Here is a 25,043-nt window from a genome sequence, read left to right on the forward strand (position 1 = left end):
CTATGTCTCCCTTTGATGGTTGCTGTTGTTTTCCAGAAACTGTGGCGCAAGAACAGAGTCTGTTCTGTCTATCTGCAGATCATCCATGATATGGACAAAGACCCTTTACTTCTGAAACAAAGGCCCTTTCCATCGTTACAGGCAGAGATTCCTTATCTTTTGTTTGCTAACCCCTGCCATCACTCATCACTACTGTTCAGGCTGAATTTTTTTTTATTATTATTAATTTGGAAAAACACAGCCATTGGTTTCTTCAAGGTAAACCCGACAGTGCTCTTTTTCGATCAAATTTTGGGTAGGGGGATCTGGTGAAAAAAGCACACACCTAGGAGCCAGAGGACCTGGGTTCTTAGTCCAGCTCTGCCATTTTTTTCTCATGGTATTGGTTATTAATAATAATAATAATGATGGTATTTAAGCGCTTACTATGTACCCAAGCACTGTTCTAAGCGCTAGGGTAGATACAAGGTAATCAGGTTGTCCCATGTGGGGCTCACAATCTTAATCCCCATTTTACGGATGAGGCAACTGAGGCACAGAGAAGTTGAGTGACTTGCCCAGGATCACTCAGCAGACAAGTGGCGGAGGCGCCATTAGAACCCCTGACATCTAACTCCCAAGCCCGTGCTCGTGCCAGGAACTGTACTAGTAGTAATTGTGGCATTTGTTAAATGCTTGCTATGTGCCAAGCACTGTTCTAAGCACTGGGGTACATAGAAAGCTGATTAGGTTCGACACAGTCCGTCCCACGTGAAGCTCAGTCTTAATCTCGATTTGAGGTAACTGAGGTGTAGAGAAGTGACTTGCCCAAGGTCACCCAGCTCACAAGTGGTGGAACCGGAGTTAGAATCCAGGTCCTTCTGACCCTCAGGCCTATGTTCTATCCACTAGGCCACACTGCTTCTCATCACACTTCCTTGCTGTGTGACCTTGGGTGAGTCACAACCTCTCTGCCTCAGTTTCCTCATCTGTAAAATGGAGTCACGACCTGATCTCTTTTATTTTAAGCCAGGTAGGACAGGAGCTGTTTCCAATCTGCATATACTTCAGTACCCCAATGCTCAGTACAGTGTTTGGCACAAAGTAAGGGCTTAACAAATTCCATAATTATCATTCATTTGGGAAAAACGAAGCCACCAGTATCTTCAAGGTAGACCCGGCAGCGGCCTCTTTTCGATCAAATGCTGTTTCTGTCATCTTATTTTGGACTGCTGTGAGCTTGAACCCATAGGCCTGCCCTCAAACCTACCTTGAGGATGCAGTCATTGATATTGCTGCTCATTCTAACCAATTTTCTTTCAAGATTTGCGGTCAGCTGGTCTTGCTGACTGTTGCCATCAGAAAGCGGAACATTCCTGGGTCTTGCCTTTCAAGCAGCTTCAGTCTAAGAGGTGCAAGGATGGGTGAAAAGCCTGATGTGTGCAATCGGGCAGGAGTCCAGGCTTCCCCGGGACAGCGCTCATAAAAAGCGAGGGGTACATGCCTCTAGGTGCCTGAGACCAGCCCTGAGCATCTGAGATGGGTTTGTCTTGCCCCAGTTTGGGGAAAAACTACAAAATATGACCTCACCTGAGTATTGAATCAAAATCTGGTTTTTCTATCGGCATGCATTACACATATCTGCTAAAACGAACTGTCCTGGAACTACTGTGAATCCTAACACCGTCGGATATTTTCCTGAAGAAATGCTTATTCTGTGAGGCATTACCCCATACACATCTGCTACAGAAGGCGGCCGGTGGTGGAAGTGAATGGCAGGAAAACCCTGTATTTATCATAAACATAAAAGGGAGCTACGGGAGAAGTGCAGACTCAGTTAAGTGTCCCAGATGGAAGTAATCTGTTACTAGGGGGCCTCCTCAAGAAGCAATTTGGGCTGGTAATTACCCCTCATGTTCTTTTAAAAGGACAAGAATGTTCTGGTTCTGCGGCACTGTGGAGAGGCGTACAATCTTTGGAATGCTTTGGCTTTTACAGACTTAAGAGTTTAAAGGTTATTTCCAAATCATCCTCTTTTCCAAGCACGACTTGTTTTGGAAGTTGACAGTCTCAAGCTTATTCATAGTAATCTCTGTCTCCCCCTCTAGATGGTAAACTCGTTATAGGCACGGAATCTGTTTGCTAATTCTTTTGAATTGCACTCTCCCAAGCGCTTTGTACCATGCTCTACACATAGTGAACGCCTAAGAAATATCGATTGAATCATTTCATCCCAGAGCTTAGTACAGTGCTCTGCACAACACAGTAAGCACTCAAAAAAAGAGTGATTTATGGGTCAGAAGTTTCCGCGTGACAGGAATGAAAACCGATGGAGGTTTTTGAGAAGGGGGAAGATGTGTACAGAATGTTGAGAAGCAGCGTGGCTCAGTGGAAAGAGCATGGGCTTTGGAGTCAGGGCTCATGAGTTCGAATCCCAGCTCTGCCACTTGTCGGCTGTGTGACTGTGGGCAAGTCACTTAACTTCTCTGTGCCTCAGTTCCCTCATCTGTAAAATGGGGATGAAGACTGTGAGCCCCACGTGGGACAACCTGATTCCCCTGTGTCTACCCCAGCGCTTAGAACAGTGCTCGGCACATAGTAAGCGCTTAACAAATACCAACATTATTATTATCATTATTATTATGTTTTCAAAAAGTGATCCTGACAACAGTGAAGTGTAGACTAGGGAGAGAGCCTGGAGGCAAGGAGGATGGCCACAGTAGTCAAGCCAGGACAATTGCCTGGACCGGAGTGGGGGCCTTTTGGAAGAAGAAGGGGAAGTTTCTGGAAATGTTAAAGGAGAACCGACAGGATTTGGTGACAGACTGAATTTGGGCTTGAAAGAGAGGTAGGGGTCAAAGACATAGCTACAATTCCAGGTTTGAGATGAGGGAGGATTAGGGTGCTGTAATCAATCAATGATATTTACCCCTCAAGACCGTAAACCCCCAGCAGGCAGGGAACATGCGTACAATTGTTGTACTGTACTCTCCCAAGCACTTATTACAGGGCTCTGCACATAGTAAGAAGAGGCAGCGTGGCTCAGTGGAAAGAACCCGGGCTTTGGAGTCAGAGGTCATGAGTTTGAATCCCAGCTCTGCCACTTGTCAGCTGTGTGACTGTGGGCAAGTCACTTAACTTCTCTGTGCCTCAGTTACCTCATCTGTAAAATGGGGATTAAGAGTGTGAGCCCCACATGGGACATCCTGATTCCCCTGTCTCTACCCCAGCGCTTAGAACAGTGCTAGGCACATAGTAAGCGCTTAACAAATACCAACATTATTATTATTATTATTAGTAAGCACTCAACAAGTACCACTGACTACCTGACCCCTTACTGAGTACAACCCACTGCCCTAAGCACTTGGGAGAGAACAATGTAATAGAGTTGGTAGGAGCTTACAATCTAGGAAGAGTATTCATTCAACTGTATTTATTGAGTGCTTACTCTGTGCAGAGCACTGTACTAGGTGCTTGGAAAGTACAATTCAGAAACAGAGACAATCCCTGCCCACAATGGGCTCGAGGTCTAGGAGCGGGGAGACAGAGATCAAAACAAGTAAACAGGCAAAGAAGAGTACAATATAATAGAGTTGGTAGACATGATCTCAGTCCCCAAGAAACTTACAATCCAGTGGAGAGAAATACAGACTTTAAAATAAGTTACAAACGGGAAGTGCAAGAGTACTAGGATTTGTACAAAAGTGCTGTGTCACAGAGGGGTATCAAAGTGTTCAAAAGCAAAGCAATGAGGAAATTAGATGGAGGAAAGGACTTGCGGGAAAAGATGAGTTCAGTTTTGGACATATGAGCTTGAGGAGGTGGATGGACAGCCAGAGATATCCTTTATATTAATGCCTGTTGACTTGTTTTTGATATGTATAGATCTGTAATTCTATTTATATCAATGCCTGCTTACTTGTTTTAATGTCTGTCTCCCCTCTTCTAGACTGTAAACCCCAATTTGGGCAGGGAATGCCTCTTGTTGAACTGTACTTTCCAAGCTCTTAGTACAGTGTGTTGCACACAGTAAGTGCTCAATAAATATGACTGAATGAAGGCAGGAGGAAATACAAGGTGGCAGAGAGGGTCCAGGGTTAACAGGACAGATTTGGGAGTCATCACAGAGAGGTCGTAGTTGAATCTGCAAGAGTGGATCAACTCCCCAGGGAAGTGAGTGTAAACTGAGTTCCAAAGGAGACCCACAGTTGGGGAGTGGGAGAGCAGGGGAAGAGATGGTATTTGACAAAGATGATATGCCGCGGAGGTAAGATGAATCTCTGCAATATATGCCTATCGGGAACCACAAGTAAAATGAGGAATTTTTAAATCTCCTTTAGTAACCCACAAAGGCCTTCACAAATTAGCAGAGTGTAAAATCTGCGGGGGAAAACTTGAATTGTTAAAGAAGAAAATGAAAAGAATCCCAAAGGAATCACATTGTCCATGTTTTTTAGGCTTTATACCAAACTAAAATAATCAAGTTTCAGTAATAAAGTGATCAAGAGAATACAGCAATGTCTCAAATTGAACTAGTATACCAAGAGATTTTCACTTTTTTATGTAGGCAAATGAAACACTCCTATATGCTCAGTTATAATCTTTCAGGATACATAGAACACTGGCAGCTTTAGTGTCTCCTAGGACTATCCCAAGGTAGAAACCTTCCAAAGAAGTGGGACAAAAACCACTTTTAGATATTGAGGTGTAAATGTATTAAACTAGATGAAAAGAAACACTTCCGAGCATCTTAAATAAAGGGGATATTCCAAGTAGTTATTCATGTCGCTCTAGCAACTGCTCTTCAAATAAATCTGTCCCCAAGATTATTTTTGTTCATTTTATTTAAATAAGGATATGGCTACTTAAAAGACAGCTCTTTACATACAAAAATGTACATTACAGTGTTAAACTTTGCTGTACAAAACCTGTGCAAGGGTTAAAAGAGCACACTGAAAAATAAGAAAGAATAACCCAACCACTTTTTACAGCATCTAAAATAAACTGAACTCCACAGTTGTGAACAGGGAAGCTCTTTGGGACATCTCTCTCTACAATCTACTGTCTGATACTTTCACTTCATGTAACTTCCAAATAGGTCGTTTCTGAACAAATTTTCAGACCACCTGTCCATGCTACCTTCTGGCGCTTAAGTCAAGGAAAAAGTTAGTGCAAAAAGGAAGTTCAATGATGAAAAGCTCAAGTAGTGACAATCACATCATCTTGTTGGAACTCCTCAATGAGCCAGATTTTCCCAAGCCTAAGCTCTCATAAATTTGGGGCCACAGACGATACAGGTTAACAGTTTCAGGCCATGACGGAAATTTATGCAATGAAACTGGAATTTACTAAATGGTTGCCGGGGGCTTAAAGGAGGCGGGTGGGGGGGAGGTGGGGCAACATGAGCTGAGCCAGGGTTTTCCTCCCTAGGAGAAGGATGGGACTTTCAGCTTTGAGGTAGGAGGGGAAAGGGGGCTTCTGTCCTCCTCTGACAGTCCTGAGCACTAGTCCAAGCCAAGGCCTTTTATCTACCAATAACCCAGGGATGGCTAGAAACTGGGAGGATCTGCCTCATAATGGCCCACAGGGTTTAGCAGTGAGACCCGATAAAACTGGCTACTGGGGGGAAAAAAAAGAGCTGGAGGCCTAAACCAAATTGTTTTGGAGCTTGTTTCAGCCATCACAAGGAGAGGTGAAAGCACACTGCAGAGAGGTTCCAGACGTGACTTCCCTCTTCACTTTTCTCCCTCACTCTGTCCTTTTATAGGTACCCTCAGGAGAAAAAGTTCTCTATTGACTTCAAGAGAAACAGCAGGCAAAAGTGGTAAGATGTGGTGAGTGTCTTGTGTTCAGTTTATGAAGAGAAGGGCATGACACGCATTTCCATTTTGACTTCACCACTAAGATTCAATCAGGAACAAAAAATACACATAAAGAGTTCATCAATGAGCTCCCAGTTGAGCATTTACCTTCGAATGACCATAACAGCAACTTCAATGTGAAGCAAAGTTTTGTTACACAGTTCAGCTGTTTATTACCAACTTAATCTGCATGTTAAATACACGAATAAAAAATGAATTTCATTTTGAATAATAAAAGCAATAGAAAAATGTTTTTCCCGGCCAAGAACTGCCGGCGGGCTAACTTTCACTGAAATGGCCAAGAGAACAATGCAGCTGAGAGGAGCAGGTCTACGGCACACAAAATATAACGTATCCTTCTCTCTGAGCTCACTGCCAATCTCAGGATCCCTAAATGTCTAGGGTTGCAACAGATCCTTGAAAGCCAGATATCACCTTTCAGATATTCACGGCCCGTCTTCGAGACTGTTGATTACCGAATGGACCAGGAACTGAACCCAGTTGGTAGCAGTGCCGTTTGGAGGGAGGCAGGCAATGGGGGATGGGACGACAAGCAGTTCTTTGGCCATTTCCTTGCAGTTTGAGGTACCCGGTCCCAATATCTGATAGGGGCAGAGCAGAACCTCCACTTCTCAACCACTTGGTCATGGTAATGGCCAGGCCTGCAGTTTAAAACAGAACACCGCCAGATGCCGGAGTAGCACGTGGGTAAGTGGCCTAAACCGCAGTGCCTGCTTCCCTGCTTCCTCTGCCTTGGACTGTTTGAAAAAAGACCCTTCTTGCCCCGGGGTACATCCAGCAGCCTCAGCGTCCACCGTCACCCTCAGATGCCATTTTTTAAAAATCCGAAGGCGATCATACGGACATTTCGTCACCCCCCCCACAATCTGGAAGACAAATCGACTTTAAAAGAAAAATGAAAGTGGGTTAGGGGCTTGCACTTACCTGCCAAGCTACTCGTTAAATATTTTACAAGACTTCTTAAGAGCCACCCACCTCGGATATAGCAGAGAAAGAAGCTTCTCTACAAAATTTGGAAAAGCCAACTTTGAGTTGAAAGTGAATTCTACCAAGCAGAAGACTCAAAGGGTGAGACCCAAGATCAGGCGTGGAAATGCAAGTCACCATGGGAAGCTTGGGGGGAAAAAAACCTCCCCACAGCAACGAAAAATGAAGGTGATGGGTGATTATAAATTCTCTAAAACCATATTTAGTCACTAATTGCCCCACTTTTTTTATAGAATTTTGGCATCTCCCAAACAAAGGGAGGGCTACTTCACAGGGAATTAAGTCTTACAATAGAGGGAGCAGTAAAATATAGAGTAAAAAAAAAAAAAAAGAGGTAAGGAGGGGAGACTGCCTCTCCTCTACTGCACTCTGAAAAGTACTGCATACAATGAATCAATCAGTGGCATTTACTGAGCTGTTACTGGGTGCAGAACACTGCACTAAGCACTTGGGGGAGTACACTACAACAGAGTTGAAAGACCTTTTCCTTGCCTACAAGGAACTCCAATAATACCGCCCTCCTTCCTCTCTGAGTGCAGTTTTAAATAATAAACTCCCCATCTCCTGCCTGCCTCGATCTTGACTTTATGGGTTTTTCACACTCTGGTCCTTTCTACTCCCACCACAAATGTGCACATTAAAGAAAAAACAAAAAACCTTTCAATAAACAAAAAAACCCTCAATAAACCAAAAAAAACCCCTTCCCCTATGGATGAGCCTAATTCCATGGCATTAGTTCACTCTGACCCCTCTCGTCTTCCTTCCTTGGGGTGCACGTCTATCACTGCTTACAAAAATACTTTCTTTCCTTCAAAATTTGGGGATGGAGGGGGTCTACAAAGAGGGAGAGGGGAGTGAGGGGGTTATTTGGTGGAGGAAATTAGACAAGTATGGTCATTTTTCAAGAGGGCAATTACCACATGGTTCCTCCAACATCCTGTTGCCACTGTTGGAGACGGAATCCTGGGCTGAATGGACCGCTGGGATCCGACCCAGGACTGGCACGGCTCATGGGTTTATATTATCATCCGGATCACAGAGACGGGGGTCTGTACTACCACCAGCAACTCCTTCAGTGATAGAATCACCCCCATGGGGGGCTATAGAAGAAACAAGATCTTATTGGCATCTGATTTTCCAGTGGTGCTGCTCATCTATTCTCCTTATTATCAATTCTGATATTCGCTCTTGTGTTATTTGCTCTTATTCTGAGGAAAAAAACGCATTATTCTGCACCCCTGTATTTTTTCATTCTGACTATACCCTGTGGGAAAAAGTCCACCAAATTAAGCAGGGGAAAAAAGGGAGAAGAGTGAAAATTCCAAGACACTGTTTCCAAAACGATTTCCAAGCTTCGGCCGGATGTGACTGTTGACAACCTCATTTTTGTGAATGCCACAGAAGTGAACAATTTACTGGAAAGAAAAAGTTCCAGAATGCTCTCAGAAACCTTATTTCTAACTAAATCGCCATAAAGCGAGTCTCGGGAGCTTGTTTAGAACAAGCTTTCGCTGTCCAATAGTCTCGGAAGTATGCGATTGGGTGCTGGAAAGCTTTTCAAATCTGTTCTTCCTGGTTGAGGGAGGCGAGAAGGGACCGACTTTGGCAAAAGCCAAGAAAAACGAGCTGAGCGAAGGGGTGACCGGAACAACTGAGGCAATCAAGTCAGGGGACGGGGGCCCGATTAACTTTTGACTTGCCTGTTGGATGCTGTAATGGATATGGGTGGCTCCCTTGAGGGAATGTTAAAATGGATGCTCGCTGAAGAATATGAGGAGGCTTTATGACAGATGTGCAGGGGCTACTAACTGAAAGTCATTAGTTATGTATTATTTTTAGGTGAGTAATAAAGAGAACACCAATCTTATCTTATTTACTACCGGTGAACAAGGCAGGCTGGTTAAAAGAGAGTTATGGACTGTTATATTTCTTCGTACTTATCCGCAAGGTTGTTTTAAACCTCTGAGGAAAATTCACGGCACTCTATCCCTGCAAATGTGGTATTTTCTGCGGTCAATAAAACCTGACCTATTCCTTCTGAAACCTACTGCTACAGAGTATATTTACATTCCCGGAAGCCCACTCGTTTAGGGCCACGTGACATGTTGAATCTTCCTCTTGGCTTCCGTGGGCTTCAGGTCATTCTGGAAAAGAAGGGAGTCACAGGAGAGAGTCAGTCACATTCCAAGAGCAGAATGCTCCAGAATTCCATATTTACTGCAGCTCTCTCCCGCCGCCTGGTGGGGAAAACTGTTCTGGAATGCTGGGAACCCGTTGATCCCGATCTCCTAATACGGTGGAGATTGTGTGATGCCTTCATTTAACTTGGTGTAAAGGAAAACTGGCACAGCGCTCACCGTGTCCAACGCTGCGCACACATACAGCTGCTCCTCCTGACACCATGCCTTGCTGTAACCAGACGTACCTGCGCTTTCATTCATTCATTTAATCGTATTTACTGAGCGTTTACTGTGTGCGGAGCACTGTACTAAGCGCTTGGAGGGTTCAATTCGGCAACAATCCCTACCCCACAATGGGCTCACAGTCTAAAAGCGGGGAGACAGACAAAACAAGTAGACAGGCATCAAGAGCATAAATATAAACAGAATTATAGATATAACAGTCAGAGAAATGCTCCCTAATTCTACTGCCCATTCCAGCCGAAATGCTATAAAGCATGTTTTCTGGGCTTTTCCATCGTATTTCTTAAGAGCTCACTATGTGCCAGACACTGAACTGTGCACTGAGGTAGATAATCCGGTTGGACACAGTCCCTGTCCCAAATAGGGCCCCCAGTCTTAATCCCCATTTTACAGATAAACTCCCTGAAGCATAGAGAAGTTAACTGACTTGCCCAAGGACACCCCCAGCAGAAGACTGGCGGAACCAGCATTACAACCCAGGTCCTCTGACTCCCAGGCTCATGCTCTTTCCCCCAGCAGAAGACTGGCAGAGCCAGCATTAGAACCCAGGTCCTCTGACTCCCAGGCTCATGCTCTTTCCCCTAGGCCACACTGCTTCTCTAAAACAACGGAATGTACTGTATTAGCCTCCTCTCGGGGTCGCACCGGGAGAGTTTCCAGTACTCTACCAGGGTCAACTATGGGAGGGAGAGTCAAGCAGAGCCATTTCCACTCCTAGCTTGGGCAGTGGCTAGCGAGTGGAAGGCGATCTGCTACAAGTCAAAACTCACCTGTGCTGGGCAGCAGCGGCACAGGAGAGAGTCGAGGGCAGAGACTCAAATTTACCACGCAGAAGGTGGCAACGGTAAACTACTTCCGCATTTTTACCAAGAAAACTCTATGGAGGTGGAACATTCTGGGAGAGATGTGTCCTTGGCGTCACTATGGGTTGGATACGATTCGAAAGCGTAAGACGACAACTGTATTAGCAGAAGGCGACCCTCGTACCTAAAATCTGGACAGTAGACGTTCACTAAATATCATTGATGGAGTAACTGAACTCACAGCTTCCCCCCACGCATCTGGTCTTGTACCAGAAGAAGCCGCACTTTTCAGCCACTGCTGTTTTCAGGCATGCCAACTCCCAAACAAAATGAAACAGAGGCCCAACACCTCTAACCGAAGGTGCAAGGGATACAAGAAGCAGTGTGGATTAGTGGAAAGAGCCTGGGCCTGGGAGTCAGAGGACATGGGTTCGAATCCCAGCTCTGCCACATGTCTGCTGTGTGATTCTGGGCAAGTCTCTTCACTTCTCTGTGACTCAGTTACTTCATCGGTAAAAGGGGGATCGAGACTGTGAACTCCATGTGGGACAGGGACGGTATCCAACCTGATTATCTTGTATCTACTCCAGCAATTAGAAGAGTACTTGGCACATAGTAAGCATTTATCTACAAGAATTTTAAGAATGATTATTATCATATGAAAATGAGCTTCCATAGGCACACCAACAAGGAAAGCTCCTTTTTCAGAAAAGCACCGTTTCCTTCCATTTAAAAGAAAGAAATCAATCGTATTTATGGAGCGCTTACTGTGTACAGAGCACTGTGTGCTTGGGAGAGACCAGTATGACAGAGTTAGTATGTGGATTGACTCTTCTAAAGGGAGAAGCTGGCCAGAAACTCTTATCAATGGGAAAAGTGGTAAGCACCCAGGAGAGCTTCAGTAAAGGCCAAGGGCCTGAAAGCAAACAATCTCAATCAGTTGATGGTACTTATTGAGTGCTTACTGCGTGCTAAGCACTGTACTAGGCAGCTGGGAGGGAGCAGTACTGTAGACAGACACGGTTCTGTGGCCTAGGGGGAAAGATAACGGGCCTGGGAGTCAGAGGAGCTGTGTTCTATGGTTTCTAACCCCGGCTCTGCCACTTGTCCGTTGTGTGATCTCGGGAGAGTCACTTCACTTCTCTGGGTTTCAGTTACCTATATGTAAAATTAATCGATCACTTGTATTTATTGAGCGCTTAGTGTGTGCAAAGCACTGTACTAAGCACTTGGGAGAGTACAACAGAACAGAGTTGGTAGACACATTCCCTGCCCACAACTTGGGGATTGAGACTGTGAGGCCCATGTGGGACAGGGACCACACCCACCCTGATTAGCTTCTATCTAACCCAGTGCTTAGTACACTGCTTGGCACATACTAAGCACTTAAATACCATTTGAGAAAAAAAGGTAAATTGGAAGGCAGAAACTTATTAGTCATCCAGTCCTCAAACTTTGGTCTCTGGACAAATATTTTAGATTAATGTCCTATTATTTAAACTAACATTTTAGATTAAATGACATGCAGCAGACAAGTGGCGGAGTGCCCCCTCCCCGCCCCACAGCACTTGTGTGCGTTACATATTTATAATTCTATATATTCTATTAATGATGTGTATATATCTATAATTCTCTTTATTTTAATTGATGCTATTGATGCCTGTTTACTTGTTTTGATGCTGTCTCCCCACTTCTAAACTGTGAGCCTGCTGTGGGCAGGGACTGTCTCTACCTGTTGCTGAATTGTACTTTCCAAGTGCTTAGTACAGTTCTCTGCACACAGTAAGCGCAGAATATATACGAATGAATGAATGAACCCATGAGCTTCTGGCTCCCAGGCCCGTGCCCTTCCCACTACCCCAAGCTGTTCCTCATACACCCACTCTAAATATAGCCAGGCTAGAGAGTGAATGAGGAATGGTGTGCAGCTTGACCTCTTTGCCTTCAGGACTGGGCCATATGGGGGGCTAATAGCCTCAGAGTCATCCCAACAGCCCAGCCCTATGACTGGAGAAGAGGTGGGTGACAGAGGGAGCAGGAACTTTCAAAATACACTCGGTCCTACTGAAATACATGCATTCTTACTCACTGTGGAAAAAAAAATCCGCCACGGCAGATTTAAGGAATATGTGACCATGGAGCACATCTGTCTAGATACAGCACGATGTGGTGTCGGAAGAAATGCTTGCATGTAGGTATGTAGATTTGCTCATGGGGCGGTGTGGGGGTGGGGGTGGGAAGCCTCCAAGTGAACATTCCTTCACTTGGGGTTCTTTATAGGAGAATTGGGTGTATTTAGGTTGGGAGAAATACTGCTGTACCTGGACCAGAGACATATTTTTAAGTTAGATTTTAGTATGTTTGTTCTCGCTCTGGATTGGAAACCACTTGAAGGAAGAGACTGTCAATTTCCACATTTTGGCATTAATACCAAGCACCTAGTACTTGCCCAAAGAAGGTGATCAACAAATATTAGTGATCACAATGTAATTACAAGTGGGTTACATTTTGAGGAGCCAAAGGACAGCTGAAACCCAGAACTCACACCTCATAAATCTAGACATCCAGCACTAGGAACTCTGGATATTAAAACCAAAATATCCAAGTAGGTACAACTCCAGGCAGAACAAAAAATCTGTGCAAAAAAGAGGGAGGTCTAGAGAGCAAGTTTTCTGTAACTTTTCGCATGGTGTTCCATTTTAAAGGAAACTGGAAACTTCTGAGTTAGTCACACTGACAAAAGAGACACTAAACACAAAGTTTAACAGGAGGCCCTTGTGAAAGCGTGATGGGAAAAATGAAGAGATAAAAAGTGACGCAAAGGGAACCAGGGGTGCCTTTTCTCCTGCCCTCGTCCCTTCAGGGACCCCACCCTGGCCCGGCCAGAGCTCCTCTCGCACGTACCACTGACTCTACTTCTTCTTTGGGAGCGGCCCTCTTCAATTTCACGACGGCAGGGCTGCCGACCGGAGACGATGGAGGGGATTTCACATTAGCCAGCGAACTCCTTCCAGTCCCTACGTCGTGGTTCTGTTCGCTGCCGTTTGGGGTTGGCACTTTAACGTCCGTAGGTAAGACGGAGGGCGAAACGGAAGGTGACGAGGGATGAGAGAGCTTGCGGAGGGGGTGGCTGGTGGTGTGCGTCGAAGGTGGAGGCTTCAGGCGATCGTTGGCCCCGTTCTCTGTCTTTTTCACTTTAATGCTTGTACTGGTTGAGCTTCCATCGAAGACGATGAGAGGTCGCTTCCGCAGGCCTCCCACTGCCACGTCGCTGAAAGGAACGAGATAATGAGTATTATTCTCCTTACAGTCCCTGATATAGCGTATTATTTCAGTAGTGGTTAAGCACCTACTATGTGCCAAGCGCTGGACTAGCCACAAGACAATCAGGTTGTGTCCGACCTGATCAGCCCATATCTGCCCCAGCGCTCAGAACAGAGCCTGACCCATAGTAGCGCTTAACAAATACCATCATCATTATTATTAGACACAGTCCCTGTCCCCCATGGGGCCGGGAGAAACAGGCACTGAATTCCCATCTCACAGATAAAGAAACTGGAGCACAGACAAGTGACTTGTCCAAGGTCATGCAACAGGCAAATGGATGAACACCTGAAAAATTGCATCCCGGATAGGGAGTTGTTTCATTGAAATAGCTAAAACACCTGTCCAGCACAGAAGCCCAAGCAGAGCCAGCACAAATTAAAACAGGCATAGAAAACTAGTTGTACTAGCTTCAAACCTATGAAAAATCCTCACTCTGAGCCTGAGAAACCACCAAATACAGCACCTTATACCCTTCTGCTAACTGTGGTGGACCAACTTGAGAAGACCCAATTTGACAAGTCAAATATAAGCCCAACTCTGCTGGTGGTTAATCTGGGGTAAAACAGATGGAAATAAAGAATCAACCATTCCTTCTGTAGGCTCAGGGCTTAAAATATACATGGGGCAGGAGAGTTGGGTTGCAGTTCGTTTCTTTAAAAAAAGGTTTGAAAAACCTGAACTATTATTTTTCCAAAGATTCAGGGGTTCCTAAGAAGTAATTTTCTAAAACTACCCAGTGCTAGGTGCAGTTTACTGAATATGGGGTAAAGGCAATGCTGTTTCCTTGATGCTCAGCTAAAGAGCATGAGCCTGGAAGTCAGAGGATGCTCCGCCACATGTCTGCTGTGTGACCTTGGGCATGTCACAATTTCTCTGTACCTCAGTTCCCCCATCTGCAAAATGGGGATTAATACTGTGAGCCCCATGTGGGACAGGGACTATGTCTGACCTGACTGCCTCCTATCTACCCCAGTGCTTCGAACAGTGGTTGGCACAGAGCGAGCATTTAACAAATACCACTATTATTATTATTACTACTAAAAATACTCATGAACAAACTGGGTCCTGAAAACAGTGGCAGAAGACATGGAGGGGGAGGGGAACCAAGCAGGGCAAGCGAGTCAGCTGTTGAGGATGCAGCTGAGAGAGGGGAGAGTAGAAGCTTTCCCAACATCCCCGCTGCCCTTCCCACTTCCTGGGCTGTTGGGAAAGGGGAGGGATCAGTCGGAGACCCCCAAGGCTCAGGGGAAGATGCCCCGGCCGTGGAGGATATTCCTAGTAAGGACCCCCACCCACTCTGGGGCACCTCTGGCAGTCAGGGCTATGGCTGAGCAGAAAGGGGTGGGGTGGAGACCCCAGGTCAGCCACCGGGCCCCATCGCCTCTTCCCTCCGACGTCCCAGGTTACAGAGGTTAGGCCCAACACTTTGGCCACAGGCACAAGACTCCCTTGAGCATAAGGTGCTCAGTCTCACTTACAAAGGGAGTCAGAAGAGCTGGGATTTAATTCCAGCTCCGCCAATTCTGTGCTGTGTGATCTCGGGCAAGTCACTTAACTTCTCTGGATCTCAGTTGCTTTATTGGAAAAATGGAGATTCAAAACCTGTTCTCCCTCCTACTTAGACTATGACTAGCCTCATGGGGCAGGTAATTGTCGTGTATCTGTCCCAGGGCTTAATGCTGAACAAATACCATAATAATAATTTTGATTATTTTTCATCAAAATTCTACCCTGTAGTAAGGCCTCTGGATTTGCAATGGGTTGCCAATATCCCACCCCTCCAAAAATGATATTCTACACCTATTCTTTCTTCTCCAATTTTGAGACATTTAAATAGTGTAAACGTTCGGGATGCTGATATTTGCCCAACTGGCAGCACTGAGGAATGACTGCTAAGGTGTGGTGGGGGAGGAGTGGGGTGTTCCATTTTTTTTTTATGTTGCTGTAGTATTGGAGAAGCAGCGTGGCTCAGTGGAAAGAGCCTGGGCTTGGGAGTCAGAGGTCATGGGTTCTCATCCCGGCTCTGCCACTTGTCAGCTGTGTGACTGTGGGCAAGTCACTTCACTTCTCTGGGCCTCAGTTCCCTCATCTGTAAAATGGGGATGAAGACTGTGAGCCCCATGAGGGACAACCTGATCACCTTGTGTCCCTCCAGTGCTTAGAACAGTGCTTTGCACATAGTAAGCACTTAACAAATACCAACATTATTATTATTATTTATTTAAACACTGATTCATGAACCATGCTAAGCAATGGGGCTGATACATGATAATCAGATGAGACGCAGTTCCTATCCTACAAGAGGTTCTCCATCTAAAAAGGTTGGGTACACCTGAAAACAGCCATACATTTTTTATCTCAATGTCTGTCTCACCCTGTAGACTGTAAGTTCCTTTGTTGGCAGGGAGCGTATCTATCAGCTCTGTTGTACTGATCCCCCCAAAGTGCTCAGTCCAGTGCTCTGCACACAGTAAGTGCTCGATAAATGACACTGGTTGATACGGTGACCAGGGATCCCACCCTCATTTTGCAGACGGTGACAAGGCAGGCCAGGGAGAGCTGGAATTCTACTCTAGGCCTCCAGATTCCCGTGCTCTACTAGCCAACCCCCTCTTCCCTGTGGCTGGACTCAGGGTGAAGGGACTGGAGGTTCCCAGATGAACGTGCATGTGCCAGCAATAACCACAGACACTGTCCACTGAGCATCAGGGGCCTTTCGCTTACCTGACCAAGTGGATCTGGAATTCCCATTGTACAGATGAGATAACTGAGGCACAGAGAAGGTAAATGACATGCCCAAGGTCACACAGCAGACAAGTGGCAGAGCCCAGGACCTTCTGACCCCCAAGTCTGTGCTCTAACCACTAGGCCATGCTCCTTCTCCAGTTTTGATTAATAATAATGACAGCATTTGTTAAGTGCCTACTAATAATGTTGGTATTTGTTAAGCGCTTACTATGTGCAAAGCACTGTTCTAAGTGCTGGGGGGATACAAGGTGATCAGGTTGTCCCATGTGGTGCTCAGTCTTAATCCCCATTTTACAGGGGAACTGAGGCCCAGAGAAGTGAAGTGACTTGCCCACAGTCACACAGCTGGCAAGCGGCAGAACGGGGATTCAAACCCATGACTATGTGCTATGTGCCAAGCACTGTTCTAAGCACTGGGGTAGATACAGTGTAATCAGGCTGTCCCACGTGGGGCTCACAATTTTAATCCCCATTTTACAGATGAGGTAACAGGCACAGAGAAGTGAAGTGAAGTGATTTGCCCAAAAATCACACAGCTGACAAGTGGTGGAGCTGGGATTAGAACCCACGTCCTCTGACTCCCAAGCCTGGGCTCTTTCCACTAAGCCACACTGCTCCTACAATGTGATGTAATGTGATTCAGAGGTGTGACTACACCTGAGGGAACCTAACAGGAAATTTTCTCTAAAAGACATGAAGCCCCTCCAGTTGGATTAAAAATGATTTTGTAATTTTTTTCCTCAGGGAATTTTTCACCTCCAAGAAGTAAAGGCTCTGTTCTACAAACCCCCTAGACTACCTGCTTTCAGTCATTCAATCGTATTTAGTGAGCACTTACTCTGGGAAGAAGACTGTACTAAGCGCTTACGAAAGTACAATACAACAATAAACAGTGACATTCCCTGCCCACAACGAGCTTTCGGGCTAGTTGGTAGATTCTAGAAAAACCGTTGCCACTCATGATGAAACTCAATGTAGCATTTTTTGTCCCAGTTATTGCCGAGTGGATGGATAAATGTGAAACTAGAGTGATTTACATGGCCCAAACTGTAATAGGATGAACAAACGAACAGACAGTACCTTTTACTCTCATTTTTCGATTCCTTTTGCTCTCTTTTCTTTTCCATCATTTTACCCCATCTACTCTTCGGCAGATCCCTCTGCGGCAAAGGGATTGCGTGCTGAACGTAAAGGTCCGTAAGTCCATCTTTACTGCTCTTCGTATCGTTTTCCACAACTATGTTCTTCTGTGGGCCAGAAAACAAAGCCATGACTTTAGAGAGAGAGACTGCCAAGTCAGTTCTCTTCATTCAACAGAAACACTAGGTAACATGAACAGAAACAAGTTGAAGACTCTTTCATAATGAACCCAGAAGCGATCTTCCTAATTGCTACCACGCAGACCATCCTTCCTGCCAGGAGGCAAATACCACCCAAAAGGCACTGAGTGAAGAGATCCTATTCCTGAATGTTCAAAGGATTTGAGGGGGAAGGGGTTTCCCACTAAGGGGAAAGGCATGAAAAAGCTCCAGGGATGCCCACCCACCTCCACATCAAAGAGAAACTCCTCACCAACTGCTCAAAGCGCTCGATCAGCTCGCCCCCTCTTACCTCACCCCATCACCCACTACAACCCAGCCCGTTATACTCCGTTCTTCTAATTCCAACCAACTCACCGTATCTCGATCTCATCTATCTCACTGATGACCCTTAGCTCACTTTTTACCTCTGCCCTGGAACTCCCTCCCCCTCCGTATAAGCCAGACCACCACTCTCCCCACAATCAAAGCCCTCCTAAAATTACATCACCTCCAAGAGGCCTTCCCCGACGAAGCCCTCGTTTCTCCTACGCCTTCTCTCCTGTGTCACCTATGTATGCTCTTGAATCTGCACCCTCAGCCTCACATCACTTATGTACACATCCTTACACCCTGCCATTCACCCATCTGTAATTTATTTCAGGGTCTATCAACCCTTCTAGACCGTAAGCCCCTTCTGGCGGGGATCGTGTCCACCGATCCTATTGCATTGTATTCTCCCAAGTACTTTGTACAATGCTCTGTACACTGTAAGCACTTTTTAATATTATTCAATCAGCGGGTAGAGACCGGCGAGATACCTTGGAAAGTTTCACCTTCGAAGGGTGCGAACTGAGGGTCACGAAATCGTGGCGGTTCTATCTTCACAACGTCTCCAGGATCCACCCCTTCTTCTCCACCCAAACTACCATGACGAGCCAAGCGCTTATCGTATCCTGCTTGGACTTCTCAACAGCCTCCTCGCTGACCTCCCCGCTTCCAGTCTCTCCTCGCTCTAACCATCTGCTGCCGGGCTCATTTTTCAAAAACTCATTCGGTCCACATCTCCCCACTCCTCAAAAACTTCCCATGGTCGCCCGTCCACCTCCGTATCAAGCGCCTAACCTCAGCTTTAAGGTACTCAATCAGTTCTCCCCTACTCTCTTACCTTGCCGATCGCCTACGACTCAACTCGAACACTTTGCTCCTCCAGCACCAACCTACTGACTGTAACTGGATCCCATCCATTTTGTCACTAATCTCTTGCCTTCATCCTCCCTTCCATTTATATCTAATAGACCATCTTTTTCCCCACCTTCAAGCCCAAACTACAACCATATCTTCCAAAGGTCTTTCCTGACTAAGCCCTTATTTCCCCTATTTCTCCTGTGATCTAGGCACTAGGATTTACATCCCTTAAGAACTAGAAGGGAACTTGAGAATCTAGGCGCTAAGATTTACATCCCTTAAGAACTAGAAGGGAACTTGAGAACCCCATTCTCAGTCCCACAGCACTGATGCTCATTGCCATAATAATGTCTGTCCCCACGCTAGACTGTAAGTGCCTTGTGAGAAGTCAGTGGGCCTAAATAAATAAATGTGCCAAGCACTGTACTAAGTACTGAGGTAGATACAGGATAATCATGGGGGATCCAGTCCCTGTCTCGCATAGGGCTAACACTCTAAGTAGGAGGGAGTAGGAGTTCATCTCCATTTTACAGATGAGGAAACTGAGGCCCAGAGAAGTTCAGTAACTTGCCTGTGGTCCAACAGCAGACAAGTGGCAGAGCCAGGAGTAGAACCCAAGTCTTCTGCCTCGCAGGCCCACACTCTTTCCACGAAGCCATGGTACATCTCTATTGTACTGTACTCTCCCAAGCACTCGGTACAGTGTTCTGCGTACAGTAAGAGCTCACTAAACACCTAACCCTAACCCGACCTCACAGGGGTATTGTGAGGAGTAAATAACTAAGTAATGTAAGGTGCTTGGGTAATAAAAGCGGCCCCCGGAAACACAGGTGTTAAACACCAGTGACTGATTGAAGTGTGCGCTTTGGAGTCAGAGGTCATGAGTTCGAATCCCAGATCTGCCACTTGTCAGTTGACTGTGGGCAAGTCACTTCACTTCTCTGAGCCTCAGTTCCCTCATCTGTCAAATGGGGATGAAGACTGTGAGCCCCCCGTGGGACAACCTGATTCCCCTGTGTCTACCTCAGCGCTTAGAACAGTGCTCTGCACATAGTAAGCGTTTAACAAATACCAACATTATTATTATGATAAATGGTTTTGATTTCTGACACGCAAATCTGTGGTCTCCATCTTCCAGCGTCTGGTGTTGCAATGTTGCAACTGGGCCTTGATGTTTATTACTTCACTCCCACAGCTTTAACAATCACTTTTACTTGGCTGACTCCCAAATCCACCTTGCTGGTCCAACCTCTTTCTCAAAAATCTTGCACCTCCTCCTACTTCTGTACATTAATAGCCCACTGACACCTCAAGCTCGACGTGTCTGAAACCGAACTCAAGTTGCTTCCCAAATTCTCTCTCCATCTACCTTTCCCATCACAGTTGACGACACCCCCACCTCCCATCTCAAGCCTGTTAACTTTGGAATTATCCTCGCTCTTTCAGGCCCCAAATTCAATCCTGTCGCCAAACCTTGTCAGTTTTTTCTCCCCCAAACTTCCCGCATCCATTCCTTCCTCATTAACCAAACTGGCCCAAGCACTTATCTCCCAACTAAATTACTGTACCAACCTCCTCAGTGACCTCCCTGCTTTCAGTCCATACTTCACTCTGCTGCCCAGACCAATTCCCCACACCTGTTCTCCCTCCTACTTAAGACTGTGAGCCCCCATAAGGGACAGGACTGTGTCCAACCTTATTAACTTATAGCTACACTAGTGCTTGACACATAGTAAGCGCTTAACAAGTACCATAAAATTAACAAACAAGTCTCCTGCCTCCTCTAATATTTCCAACATTTGCTCATTCCGCTCAGCAGCGAGCAAAATTTCCCATCCCATGGACTTTAAAGGCACTAATAGCCTGGAAGCTCCTTTTGGGCAGGGAATATGTCTGCCAACTCTGTTGTACTACACTCCCAGGCGCTCAGAAAACACCGCTGATGATGAAATCAGCAGTCTCCCCTGCCCCCCACCACGTAAAGATAATAATGATGATGGTATTTGTTAAGCGCCTACTATGTGCCGAGCGCTGTTCTAAGTGCTGGGGTAGACAGAAGGTAATTAGGTTGTCCCACGTCACAGTCTTCATCCACATTTTACAGATGAGGTAACTGAGGCACCGAGAAGTCAAGTGACTTGCCCAGAGTCGGGATCAGAACCCACGACCTCCGACTCCCAAGCCCACGCTCTTTCCCCTAAGCCACGCTGCTTCCACATTCCCCTGCTTAGTTCCTTTCACGGCAAATCCCACTTTGGCCTTCTTCTTCATCCCTCCAACAGCTGAGCTCTTGTTCCCGTCCAACTTTCTGCCTTAATTAATTAATGTTGGTATTTGTTATGCGCTTACTATATGCCGAGCACTATTCCAAGTGCTGGGGCAGATCCAGGGTAATCAGGTTGTCCCATGTGAGGCTCACAGTTAATCCCCATTTTACAGATGAGGTGACTGAGGCACAGAGAAGTGAAGTGACTTGCCCACAGTCACACAGCTGACAAGTGGCAGAGCGGGGACTCGAACTCATGACCTCTGACTCCCAAGCCCATGTTCTTTCCACTGAGCCACGCTGCCTTCCCCCTTGACGGCCGGTTCTGCCCATCTTCAAAACCCTTCTGAAATCGCATCCCTTTCAGGAGGCCTTTCCTGATTAATCTCTCATTCCCCACTCTATTCACCCCCACCTAAATTCCCGCTTCGGCCCCTCTGTGCACGCCCTCCCGTTGCCCTTAAGAAGGTATCTTTTCAGAGAAGTGGCGTGGCTCAGTGGAAAGAGCCCGGGCTTGGGAGTCGGAGGTCATGGGTTCGAATTCCAGATCTGCCCCTTGTCAGCTGTGTGACTGTGGGCAAGTCACTTAACTTCTCCGTGCCTCCGTTCCCTCATCTGTAAAATGGGGATGAAGACTGTGAGCCTCATGTGGGACGACCTGATGACCCAGTATCTACCCCAGCGCTTAGAACAGTGCTCTGCACATAGTAAGCACTGAACAAATACCAACATTATTATTATTATTATTTTCACTTTACCCCTTCCCACCGAGGGCAGCCACCCACACCCACTGGCATGGAGGGAGTGTGCTGAGGGGCATGGGGAGGCTACATGGGCTGGGGGAAGGGAGGAAGGATGTCACACGGGCAGGGAGAGGCCTCAATTAGAGAAGCAGTGTGGCTCAGTGGCAAGAGCCCGGGCTTGGGAGTCAGAGGTCATGGGTTCGAATCTCAGCTCTGCCACTTGTCAGCTGTGTGACTGTGGGCAAGTCACTTCACTGGGCCTCAGGTCCCTCATCTGTAAAATGGGGATTAACTGTGAGCCTCACGAGGGACAACCTGATTACCCTGTATCTACCCCAGCGCATAGTGAGCATTTAAATACCAATATTATTATTATGAAGGAAGGGCAACCGGCTGGGCGACCTGTGGAGGGTGAAGATTCACTTAACTTTCCCGTGCCACTTAACTTCACTTTTCTTCAACTCCCTTCTGCGTTGCCCTGACTTGCTCCCTTCATCCTTCACCCCCCTCCCTGGCCCATAGCGTTTATGCACACACCTGTCGCTCACTTATAGTAGCGTCTCTCTCCCTCCACCTCTCTAGAATGTCAGCTCGATGTGGGCAGGGACCGTGTCTGTTGTATCGTTACACTGTCCTCTCCCGAGCACTCAATCCAGCGCTCTGCTCCCAGACTGAGCTCCCCCTTTTTTCCCTCGGCTCCCTCTACCCCCCCTTCACCTCTCCGCAGCTAAACCCTCTTTTCCCCCCTTTCCCTCTCCTCCTCCCCCTCTCCCGTCCCCTCCCCTCAGCACTGTACTCGTCCGCTGGACTGTCTCTATCTTCATCCCCCTATTTATTTTGTTTAATGAGATGTACATCACCCTGATTCTATTTATTTGCCATTGTTTTCATGAGATGTTCTTCCCTTGACTCTATTTATTGCCATTGTTCTTGTCTGCCCGTCTCCCCCGATTAGACTGTAAGCCTGTCAAACGGCAGGGACTGTATCTGTTGCCGACTTGTCCATTCCAAGCGCTTAGTCCAGTGCTCTGCACATAGGAAGCGCTCAATAAATACTACTGAATGAAAGTAAGCGCTAATACCACTGACCGACGGAGCCTCCGTCACCTCACCTGTAAAAATGGGGATTAAGATTGAGAAGGGGATGGGACCAACTTGTCTTGACTCGCGCTTAGTACGGCGCCCGGCAGAAAGGAAGGGCTTAATAAATAGCATTTAAAAAAAAAGGGGGGAAAGGGACTGTGTCCAACCTAATTACCTTACAGCTACACCAGCGCTTAAAACAGGGCTTGGCACATAGTAAGCGCTTAACAGATACCATGAAATAAACAAACGAGTCTCCTGCCTCCTCTAATACTTTTAATGGTCGCTCATTCCTCTCGGCCACGAGCAAAACTTCCTGTCCCGTGGACTTTAAGGCATTAAATGTCCCCCTCTCGCCTGGAAGCTCCTTCTGGGCAGGGAATATGTACAACTCTGGTGCACTACACTCCCAAGTGCTCAGTAATAATAATAACGTTGGTATTTGTTAAATGCTTACTAGGTGCCAAGCACTGTTCTAAGCGCTGGGATAGATAAAAGGTAATCAGGTTGTCCTACGAAGGGCTCACAGTCTTCATCCCCATTTTACAGATGAGGAAACTGAGGCACAGAGAATACTAATGATGGTATTTAAGCGCTTCCTATGCGCCGAGCACTGTTCTAAGCGCTGGGGGAGACAGAAGGTAATCAGGTTGTCCCAGGTGGGGCTCACAATCTTCATGCCCATTTTCCAGATGAGGAAACTGAGGCACAGAGAATCATCATCACAATGATGATGATGGGATTTGTTAAGCGCTTCCTAGGTGCCAAGCACTGTTCTAAGCGCTGGGATAGATAGAAGGGAATCAGGTTGTCCCAGGTGGGGCTCCCAGGCTCCACCCACATTTTCCAGATGAGGAAACTGAGGCACAGAGAATCATCATCACAATGATGATGATGGTATCTGTTAAGCGCTTCCTAGGTGCCGAGCGCTGTTCTAAGCGCTGGGACAGATAGAAGGTAATCAGGTTGTCCCAGGTGGGGCTGACAGTCTTCATGCCCATTTTCCAGATGAGGAAACTGAGGCACAGAGAATAACCATAATAATGGTGATGGGATTTGTTAAGCGCTTCCTAGGTGCCAAGCATTGTTCTAAGCGCTGGGATAGATAGAAGGTAATCAGGTTGCCCCGGTGGGGCTCCCGGGCTTCACGCCCATTTTCCAGATGAGGAAACTGAGGCACAGAGAACCATCCTCACGACGATGATGATGATGGGATTTGTTAAGCGCTTCCTAGGGGCCAAGCACGGTTCTAAGCGCTGGGATAGATAGAAGGTAATCAGGTCGTCCCAGGTGGGGCTCCCGGGCTTCGCGCCCATTTCCCAGATGAGGCGGTTGCGGCGGAGAGGATGATCACCGTAACGGAGGCGATGGTGCCTGTTAAGCGCCCGGTGCCCCCGTCGGCCCCTCACCTGCTCCAGGGTGAGCAGCAGGAAATCGTGCGACAGCAGCTCCGGGTGCAGCAGCAGCTCGGCCGCCGGGACCGCCCGGCTCCAGCACGACGCCATCGGCCCCTCCGCCGCCCTCCCCTCCCTCCCACAAGGCACCGCGCCAGCCCCCTTCCCCCCCCCCCCCGCCCTTCACAGGGCCGCGCGCCCGCCGGCCTGTGCGCGCGCCCGCCCCCTCTCCCCTCCCACAAGGCCCCGCGCCAGCCCCCCCCCGCCCTTCACAGGGCCGCGCGCCCGCCGGCCTGTGCGCGCGCCCGCCCCCTCTCCCCTCCCACAGGGCCGCGCGCCCGCCGGCCTGTGCGCGCGCCCCCTCTCCCCACCCACAAGGCCGCGCGCCCGCCCCCTATCCCCTCCCGCCAGGCCGCGCGCCCGTCCCCTCTCCCCTCCCACAAGGCCCCGCGCCCGCCAGCCTGTGCGCGAGCCCGGCCCGCCAGGCCGCGCGCCCGCCCCCTATCCCCTCCCACCAGGCCGCGCGCCCGGCCGGCCCGCCCTCCCCTCCTTCAAGGCCTCGGGCCCGCCCCCTCTCCCCTCAGGGCCGCGCGCCCGGCCGCCCTCCCCTCCTTCGAAGCCGCGCGCCAGCCAGCCCGCCCCCCCCCCCCCTTCATACAGGGCCGCGCGCCCGCCCTCCCCGCCAGGCTGTGCGCGAGCCCGGCCCCCCTTCCCACAAGGCCGCGCGCCCGCCCGGCCCGCCCTCCCCGCCGCCAGGCTGTGCGCGAGCCCGGCCTATCCTCCCATAAGGCCGCGCGCCAGCCCGCCCTCTTCCCCTCCTCCCTCCCCTCACAGGGCCGCGCGCCCGGTGGCCCGCCCTTCCATAATAATAATGTTGGTATTTGTTAGCACTTACTATGTGCAGGGCACTGTTCTAAGCGCT

At 47.8% G+C, this 25,043-nt stretch overlaps 1 protein-coding gene across 1 annotated transcript; it reads right to left on the reverse strand.

Moving 5' to 3' along the window:
• Positions 1 to 4,805: 4,805 nt before the first annotated feature.
• C2H2orf49 (chromosome 2 C2orf49 homolog) lies at positions 4,806 to 24,265 on the reverse strand. Its single transcript, XM_029057273.2, has 4 exons — positions 24,137 to 24,265; positions 17,230 to 17,396; positions 12,979 to 13,345; positions 4,806 to 8,992 (listed from the first exon to the last, which is right to left on the reverse strand). Exons 1-4 carry the CDS (start codon positions 24,230 to 24,232, stop codon positions 8,936 to 8,938), a joined length of 687 nt encoding a protein of 228 aa, XP_028913106.1. The 5' UTR covers positions 24,233 to 24,265; the 3' UTR covers positions 4,806 to 8,935.
• Between the last annotated feature and the right edge of the window lie 778 nt (positions 24,266 to 25,043).

Source organism: Ornithorhynchus anatinus, chromosome 2, assembly GCF_004115215.2.
Source record: "Ornithorhynchus anatinus isolate Pmale09 chromosome 2, mOrnAna1.pri.v4, whole genome shotgun sequence".
Classification (NCBI taxonomy): domain Eukaryota; kingdom Metazoa; phylum Chordata; class Mammalia; order Monotremata; family Ornithorhynchidae; genus Ornithorhynchus; species Ornithorhynchus anatinus.